Genomic DNA, 9,491 nt, shown 5'->3' with positions numbered 1-9,491 from the left:
GAATTTCTATATTCTTCAATGTTGGCTTCCATCATGAACTGCTTATTATTAAATCACTTTTTTCTAATAGCCAAGCAAAAAGTTATTTGATTTCTATATCATATTCGTCAAATTTTCAAAGAAATCACATGAGATCCGTATATAGTTATAGTGTGTAGGCCTATTATATTATTTCTCACATTCAATTGATGAGAGCCCACCATAGAAAAAACAACATTACAAAAACTAATTGAATATAGTAAAAAAGAATAGACCTATTCATTCGCCACTGGAATACAGTAACCTACATCAGTGCAATAAAATGCGATGTGGGTTGATCTCTTTGAACATTGAACTTGACTATTTAATGACTAGAAAAAAATCCTCAAAATATCACTTTTGAGAAAATATTCCATTTTCTAAAAAAAATACATAAACTATAAGAAAAGAATAGACCTATACATACGCTATTGGAATACATCAGTGCGATAAAACTTAATGTGGATTTATTTCTTATAAAACTGAATTTATATAGTGACTGTGATAATTGTGATTGACTAGAAACATCTCGTCAAAATATCAACTTTGAGAAAATATTCCATTTTCTAAAATAACTCAAGTTGAGAAAGTTTATTCTAATTAAGAAAAATGATATATTTTGTAAAAAAATCTTCATGCATCAACAATATCATAATAAAGAATGTATGAAAATTTCATGATATTTTACCAAATTTGGAATAATCTGTTTAAAAATTTTAAACTTAAGGTGCTCATATGAAAGTTCAATCAATCAATCAATCAAGTTTTATTGAACAAAATATTCACATTGGAGGTCCTACTGAACCCGAAGGTTTTTCAGTAGGTGCCTATATAAGTATACATAGTAAATTATAGAATCGTACATTACAAAGAAACAAAATTAACAAATCTGATAAGAGAAGAGAAAAAAAATTGTTTGCATGCAAAGGGAAGTTGGGAAGTAAGAAGAGGATGTACTGTAAAGGAAGGATCGTGATGAGGAAGGTAAACTTATCTAGGAACTTTATATATATATATATATATATATATATATATATATATATATATATATATATTATATATATATATATCGGATAGAAAAATATATTGAGATTTTCATTTATTTTGATAACTTGATAAAGCAGTATCCAAATCGAGGAAATTTGAAAAAAATCACCAGTGAAAAGTTATTTGTAGCCGTTCGCACATCCTTAATAAAAATAGATCCAATTTCAGCTATATGGTAGCCTACACAGTAATTATTACAAAAGATAAAATGAACGGTTTTGAACCTGTGTTTTGCTCTCTCTCAATCATTTCATAAAATAAGATGAACGGTTTTGAACCTGTGTTTTGTTCTCTCTCAATTATGTCGTGATAATGATATAATTTGTGATTGTATGATTGGAATATAAAAAATGACAATCAGGAATAGATCTATTCATTGAAATTGATAAAAACATGAAGTAGGACCCTTTTATTCAAAACATTTTAAAACTTTAATACTGTTAAATAAAAGGGTACCTAGGCCTACTTCATGTTTTTGTATTGTTTTTATTAATTTTAATACAGTAGCCCTTACAAGTTAAATGATTTCTATTTATTGGACTATCTAGGTATTTTTGTGTGTTTCTGATTATATTTGAATTTGTCTTTAAAAAATACTAGCCTATTATAGTAGAATGCTCATCATATAAAATGTGTTCAACTATCACTAAACTCATTCCTAAAAACTCTTAATTTGTTTTTTCAGCTGGGCCTGCCCACAAAACGTTAAAAGTGGTGCACTTGGATTTGAAAGGAGCTCCACCCAAACTGAGTTATCTACGGCAGCTGCTGCCGTTGCTTTCAAACGCGGGCTGCGATGCTATCCTGCTGGAGTATGAGGACATGTTCCCTTATCATGGAGCTCTGGCTAACATCTCGGCCAAGAATGCTTACACGCAGCATCAGGTGAGTCTGGCGATGAGAAAAAACCTCTGATGATGGTGCCTTAAGTGCATTGAAACTAGTTTCGCTCGAATAAATCAAGACAATATCGCTTCTATTTCACCTTAATGTAGCTTTTACATGTATAAAATAGCTGAGGGGACAATAATTTTCAACTGCAATTCCACTTACACATAGTTGAGAGGCAGAGGATTTAATAAAATGTGGCTTCACAAGTATAAAAGTTGGAGTAGACAATAATATTACAACTGCTTTTTCAGTTAGGCTACACAAAATACTAGTTGAGAGACTAACGATATAATAATAATGATAATAATGTGGCTTCACATGTACAAAATAGCTGAATATATATTACTTTCCTTGCCCTATTACCATATAGGTAAGGAAAATATTGCTTTCCGAAAAAAATTAAGGTACCCCAATTTCTAAATTTAAGTTCTAAGTTCCAAGGTCCCCTGAGTCCAAAAAGTGGTTTTTGGGTATTGGTGTGTGTGTGTGTGTGTGTGTGTGTGGTGTGTGTGTGTGTGTGTGTGTGTGTGTGTGTGTGTGTGTGTGTGTGTGTTTGGTGTGTGTGTGGTGTGTGGTGTGTGTGTGTGTGTGGTGGTGTGTGTGTGTGTGTGTGTGTGTGTGTGTGTGTTGTGTGTGTGTGTGTGTGTGTGTGTGTGTGTGTGTGTGTGTGTGTGTGTGTGTGTGTGTGTGTGTGTGTTGTGTGTGTGTGTGTGTGCGTCTGTTTACACGATATCTCATCTCCCAATTAACGGAATGAATTGAAATTTGGAACTTGAGGTCCTTACACTATGAGGATCCGACACGAACAATTGCGATCAAATGCGATTCAAGATGGCGGCTAAAATAGCAAAAATGTTGTCAAAACAGGGTTTTTCACGATTTTCTCGAAAACGGCTCCAACGATTTTGATTAAAGTTATACCTAGAATAGTCATCGATAAGCTCTATCAACTTCCACAAGTCCCATATCTGTAAAAATTTCACGAGCTCCGCCCCATCTATGCAAAGTTTGATTTTAGATTCTCAATTATCAGGCTTCAGATACAATTTAAACAAAAAAAATTGAGTGGAAAAGATTGAGCATAAGAATCTCTACAATTAATGTTAAGTAACATTTTCACCTAAAATTAAAAATAAGCTCGAAATTCGAGAAAATGTGATTATCCAATTATTGCAAACTGTTGTCAACTGTTGATTCTATTAAATGATCCACTATGAAGATATAGCAGACTTCGTGTGTCTCCAGCGTTATTGCCCTGTCACCAGCTGGCTCAAATCTTTGAATAGTAGACTTGAGATGCGCGGGAACACTAGCGTCAGGTGATCAATTTTCATAACGGCAAGGAAAGTTGTGTGAGTGCGCCACACCAGATTTTTTTTAAATGCCATTTAACTTACACATAAAAGCAGTTGAGGGACTGAGGATAGATAATGTCGTGGCTTCTCTATAATATAAAATAGCTGAGTAGACAATAAATTTATTTTTTACCTACACACAATAGGCTACCAGTTGAAAGACTGACAATGTGTGTTATGACATTGGAGGGAAAACTAAACTTAGCCTGTACTATTTCTCTCCAAAAAATTTGATAAAATGTTAATGTTGTTGACTATTGAGGCACATAGGAAATTACATTGTCAGTCTCTCAACTGGTAATGTGTGTAGGTAAAATAGCGATTTATTGTCTACTCAGCTATTTTATATTATAGAGCTGTGTGTAGCCTGAGTAAAACAGCGCAGTTTAAGATCAACATTTTATCAACAACGCATTATCATTTTATCAAAAATTTTCTATTATAAATATTTCTATCCATTTCATGTACATAACACTATAATCATAATATAATTATGACATTAGGGGAAAAACCAGGCTAAGCCTGTACTATTTCTCTCCAAAAACTTTGATAAAATGTTAATGTTGTTGATAAAATGTTAATCTTAAACTGTATTACTCAGGCTACACACAACACCAATAATTGAGAGACTGGAAATTTAATAGTCAATGTCAATAGGCTTCAATAGTCTAAAATAGTTGAGTGAACAATAATTGTTAACTGCTGTTTCACTCACACACAACTCTAGGTGAGAGACTGATCTGACAATGTGATGTGCCCCAGTAGTATGTCTAGAATAGTTGAGTAGGTCTAGACAATAATTATTTGAAACTGATATCCTACTTGAGCTATACATACAACATGGTGGCCTCTGAAAATATAATCTTGATTAGTCTCACTTTATATAACTATATTATCTTACTATACATTTCATAAATATTTCTCAACATGAATATAGATATTCACCAAGAAATTGACGGGCCACCAAAGTGACCTAACCGACTGCATAGGGGAAACAAACACTATAGTGAGGTCCACGTTATAATGGCTGTGGAGAAAGATAGGAGAACAACGTTGCCGATCCTCCGTCTTGTCAATGCCTTCTATAGACGTTAGATGATACAGGTTCATTGATGTAATATTAACTGTCCATTCCTTTTTAAAATAATCAATTATATTTTATTAAGCAAGAAATTATATTTCTCAATAATTTCATGATGAATTTTCATTATTAAGATTATAAATATTTCGTTGATTAATTATTAATTCTACATTATTGAAAGACGATCTGGAAACAGAGCAAAGCGAGAAAGAGATAACGCTATCCGCTTTGTTGAATGATACACAAGGATAGCAATACCATTGCTAGTCAAACACTGCCATTATAACGTGGACCTCACTATATAGTGACCCATCCGATCTCAGGGATAAAAAGCATACGAAAATCTTTCCGAGCTGACTATGACAGTACTTTCGGCCACTATAGCTGCTTACCACACACAAAGGGTTGAAACTTGAAGAAAATATTTTAAAGCAGGTACCCCGTGCTCCACAAGGGTCCATTTTAAAACTTGACAAACTGAAAACTTGACGTAATGAAATCTTGAAGAACCAATTGAAAATAGGTCTATAACCATCTTTGGTTAATTAAGTACGGTATCTATATGCAAAATGTCAAGTTATTCAGTCCAGTAGTTCAGACATGATGATGCGTCAATAGTTATTTGTGCAACTAGTGCGCAAAGTGACAGTTTGCTGCACCGAAAGAAACGTTTACACCCGAGCCGTAGGCGAGGGCGGAATGGTTTCTTGAGTGCAGCAGAGGAACTTTGCGCACGTATTCACATTAAGTTTTTCCTACAGTTACCATTGAATATGAAAAGTGGGTAATTATGGGTAAAATTGCCTGAAATGCATCAAATGTTTTCCTGTGTAATTTTATTATTGATAAAAACCTTAATCCTAAAATCCTAAAGTCCTCGTTGTCCTTGGTTATAATATATAATGAATAATAATTAGCTCGTTGTGCTTCGTTGCACCTCTGCTCACTATAGCAGCCCAGTCACTGTTACCAACTTCATTTTGATTTTGCTGCACTGTTGCTCCATATAACCTACTAAGTATTTTGCGTTGCCATGTTGCAAATCTGGAGTGCAGAAAAATTTTTCCCGCACTAGAGCGGAAAAGTGATTCTTTGCGTTCTGTAATCAGTGCAGCAATGGCCACTTTTCAACGTAACTGTAGGAAAAAATAATTTTCCTATCCCGTACGTGTATAAGCCAGTTTTTTTCCTTTATTATAGTATAGATTATGTCTTCCACTCTATATTCAATCATTATTCGATTTCTGTACAGGTGATGGACCTGCTATCCCTGATCCACGACCTCGGCATGGAGGCGATCCCGCTAGTGCAGACGTTCGGCCACCTGGAGTTCGCTCTGAAATTGCCCGAATTCCGGCACCTGAGGGAACTGGACGCCTTCCCCCAGGAGGTGTGTCCCTCGCAGCCCGCCGCGCATGCGCTGGTGCGTGAGATGGTGCGTCAGGTGATGGCGCTGCATCGCACATCGCGCTACCTGCACATTGGCTGCGATGAGGTGTTCCATCTGGGTGCGTGCGGCCGGTGTACGCAGAGGCATGTCGACAACAGGTCTGTAAAAATGAGTATAGTGATACGTAAGTGAAAATAGAAAACTAACTGCCCACGTTGAATACTTTAGTATGAGGTCCACGTTATTTTCATTTTTTTCGAATTAAATGTTGAATAAATATCCTAGAATACAGTACTATATAGTGAGATCCACGTTATGATGGTAGCGGAGAAAGATAGAACAACTTTGCTGATCCTCTGTCTTGACAATGCCTTCTATAGATGGGGCAGCTGATACTGGTTTATTGATGTAATATTGACTGTTAATTCTCGTTTAACATAATCAATTATATTTTTTAAATCAAGGATTCATATTTTTAAATGATTTCATAATGAAGATGAAATATTCTGTTAATTGACTATTAATTACACATTGTTAAAAGATGATCTGGCAACAGAGCAAAGCGAGAAAGAGATAGCGCTATCCGCTTTGTTAAATGATAGACAATGATAGTAATACCATTGATAATCAAACACTTCCATTATAAAGTGGACCTCACTTTAGAATAGTATTAATAATAGTTAAGATACTAGATAGAGAAGAAAGAAAGAAAAATAATAGAGAAAGATAAAGAATACTTGAGGGAAAGAAAAAACATAGAGGAAGAAAGAAGAATGCTACAGAAGAGAAAGGAAGGAAGAGGAATACTAGAGAAAGAAGAATACAACATTAGAGAAATTGTTTCCTATTATTTTAAAATGTATGAACTCAGGGCTACTTTCTTGTATTTATAGAAGAGAATTAATAGTACCCATTGAAATTAATAAAATAATACGATAAGAATGCAAATCATAATTACTAGTTTCGGTGATCGCACCATCGTCAGGTTATAAAATAAATTTCCTATCAAATTCCTATTAATTGCTTTAAAAAAATAAACAAATAAAAGACTGCAAAATTGATTCATTCACTATGATAATGACATAAGCTGTGCTCCCACTGAGAAAATGTCCGATGAACATGTTTCATCCAATATAATAATTCATAAAATCATAATCACATAAAGAGTTTATTAATGCTCGAATAATAAAAAAACGTACAAAATGATTTGAAACCATTCTATAACAAACAATTGCACTATTGGTAATACTATACCCTGCTATTTCATTCTATTGATCATGTAAACATTCAGGCCTTTTTTATATCTACGTTTACAATATAAACTTAATGTCAACACTTCTATATTCTGTCTCATAAATTCTTCATTTATCCTATTCTGTCTTGTGAGTTGAATGGAGGAGCAGGCTCTCATTGCCTCAACGTCACCCACAACACCACTTGTAATCAACTCAAAATTTTTATTCGCAATTCAAACAATTGAGGGTCCTGCCAAACCCGAAGGTTTGTTTACTATTGCATTCAGAAATAAAGGTATTAGTCTACCTATTCAATTTACTATTTTCTTGATTCAGTATGTCTATTCTACGTTTCATATTTTAAAACTGGACTCGGACACATGGCCTAACAAGTATGAATTATAATTAGAACTTATAGAAATTATATCTTCACTGTTCACTATTAAGTGTGAATCCAGCTTTATACTCTTCTTTTCCATGATTTTGTGATTGTTTCTATATGTTATGACAAATAATGGATGAGTTTCAGAATTTTTCAATATTTTACTATTTCAGAGAAATCTTCGCAGAATACGTGACGTCAGTGGCAGAGCACATAAAGTCCACCTACCAGGGCGTCACGCCTCTCATCTGGGACGACATGATGCGCCAATGGAGTCCGCAGTTTCTCACCTCAACCAAACTCGGCAGTCTGGTCGAACCGGTGGTCTGGGTTTACACAGATGACATCGGCAAACTGGTTCCGCACTACGTCTGGCACTGGTACATGAAGACCTTCAAGTCCGTCTGGGTAGCGGGAGCCTTCAAGGGAGCGACCCTCTCCACTTCCGTACTCCCAGACGTGCGCAGACACTACAGCAACCAACAGGCGTGGCTGGAGTTTATTTCGAAAACACCTGAGCGGGTGAACGGGTTTGTGTTGACGGGTTGGTCGAGGTATGATCACTTCGCCGTGCTTTGCGAGCTTCTCCCACCTTCCATACCTTCCTTACTACTCAACCTACTACTGATAACCTCTAGGAAACCTTCAAAAACTGAACAGATCTACAAACTATGGAAGTCACTCATGCGATGCTCCCCTTCATCCGAGATGACAATTGAAACCTTCACAACCGACCCTCGATCGGTTGGTACATGTTCCTTCCAGGGCGCTGACGTTTATATCCTCATGGGCAACTACCTCAACCTCAAGGAAACCGTAGACAAACTACACGAAACACTGACCGAGCAGAACGGTTGGATGACTTACTATAATGTGAAACACAACTTCACAAGTCCGTGGAGACTGGTGGAGGATTTCACAAATCTGAACGGTATCACACTTCTCAAAGAGGTGCAGCTGTTCAAGAATGAGACAAGCGCTATTTTGTCGACATACTTCGATGTGCATGTGGTCAATGAGTGGATTGAACAGAGGATAGAGCCGATGGAAGTGAAGCTGCAGCGACTGCAGAAACAAATGGAGACACTCATCAACATAGAGTCTTGGCCAAGGCGTCCTCTCAACTAAAACTCAGTGGATCAAGTTTTTACATTAGAATGACGACTTGCCGACTTACAGTTCGTAATAGATGGAGAAACTTAAGACTTCAACTTAGTGAAATTGGTTGGAGTACTCTCTCACATGAGAAATTATCATGAAATTACTACATTTCAATCAATTTTGTCTGAAAATGAGAAGGAAATAGAGCTACAGCAACAGAAATTAGTCGTATGGTAGATCTTTAGTGAAAAGTGACAGTATTAGGTAGCTTGTCAATGAGTTGTAATCAGAAAATTTGAAAACGTCAATCAAAATAAAAACGCTTTGAATTATATGGAACTTTTCAATAAAATTTTCGTTTTACAAAAACATATAATCAGGGCAGCCCTTGGGAAACCTAGACTTTACCCTAGTAAATGTCTCTTCATAGAATTTGGAGTTCATACACTGAGACAGGTTTTTGTAAAAAACATCATAATTCACATAAATAGAAATAGAGAATTATTAACCCTAAATACCAATCCCTATAACATTCGCCCTTCAGTAAACAATTTATTCAATACATCATTCAACAGATTAACAATAAATAAACATCAGTTCTCATTCTATGTAGAATTTTATGCCAATAGAGTCCCAAATCATTTTATAACTAGCAAACTTACAAAAAAGCTTCATATAGAAATTGATGAGTGGATCAAGAGAAATATTTATTTTCATCTCTGCTGATGATAAGCTGTTGTTTTCCTGGATGATAATGAAGATGTTCCTATTAGGTTGATAATTATTACGTTTTAGGATAGTTTTTTCTATTTTCTAATATTATGATGGTAATATTTGTCCTATATATGTTGCTCTATTTTTGATGCATCGAAAGCCAAGTGCTTTTATCTCTTTGTTGTGATTGAATGCTTATTGTCCTAAAAATGTATTCTCATCTTCAGTTCATTCATTTATTTATTCAATTTGCCTTTTTAAGATTAATTTCGAAAAG

The 9,491-nt window shown here is 35.2% G+C and overlaps 1 protein-coding gene across 1 annotated transcript; it reads left to right on the top strand.

Moving 5' to 3' along the window:
• The first annotated feature begins 1,722 nt into the window (after positions 1-1,722).
• LOC120351471 (hexosaminidase D-like) lies at positions 1,723-8,765 on the top strand. The gene is made up of 3 exons (XM_039428999.1): positions 1,723-1,950; positions 5,645-5,940; positions 7,573-8,765. Exons 1-3 carry the CDS (start codon positions 1,888-1,890, stop codon positions 8,525-8,527), a joined length of 1,314 nt encoding a protein of 437 aa, XP_039284933.1. The 5' UTR covers positions 1,723-1,887; the 3' UTR covers positions 8,528-8,765.
• The last annotated feature ends 726 nt before the right edge of the window (positions 8,766-9,491 follow it).

The sequence above is a fragment of the Nilaparvata lugens genome, chromosome 1 (genome assembly GCF_014356525.2).
Source record: "Nilaparvata lugens isolate BPH chromosome 1, ASM1435652v1, whole genome shotgun sequence".
Lineage (NCBI taxonomy): Eukaryota > Metazoa > Arthropoda > Insecta > Hemiptera > Delphacidae > Nilaparvata > Nilaparvata lugens.
This window is presented reverse-complemented; position numbering and strand designations above follow the sequence as displayed.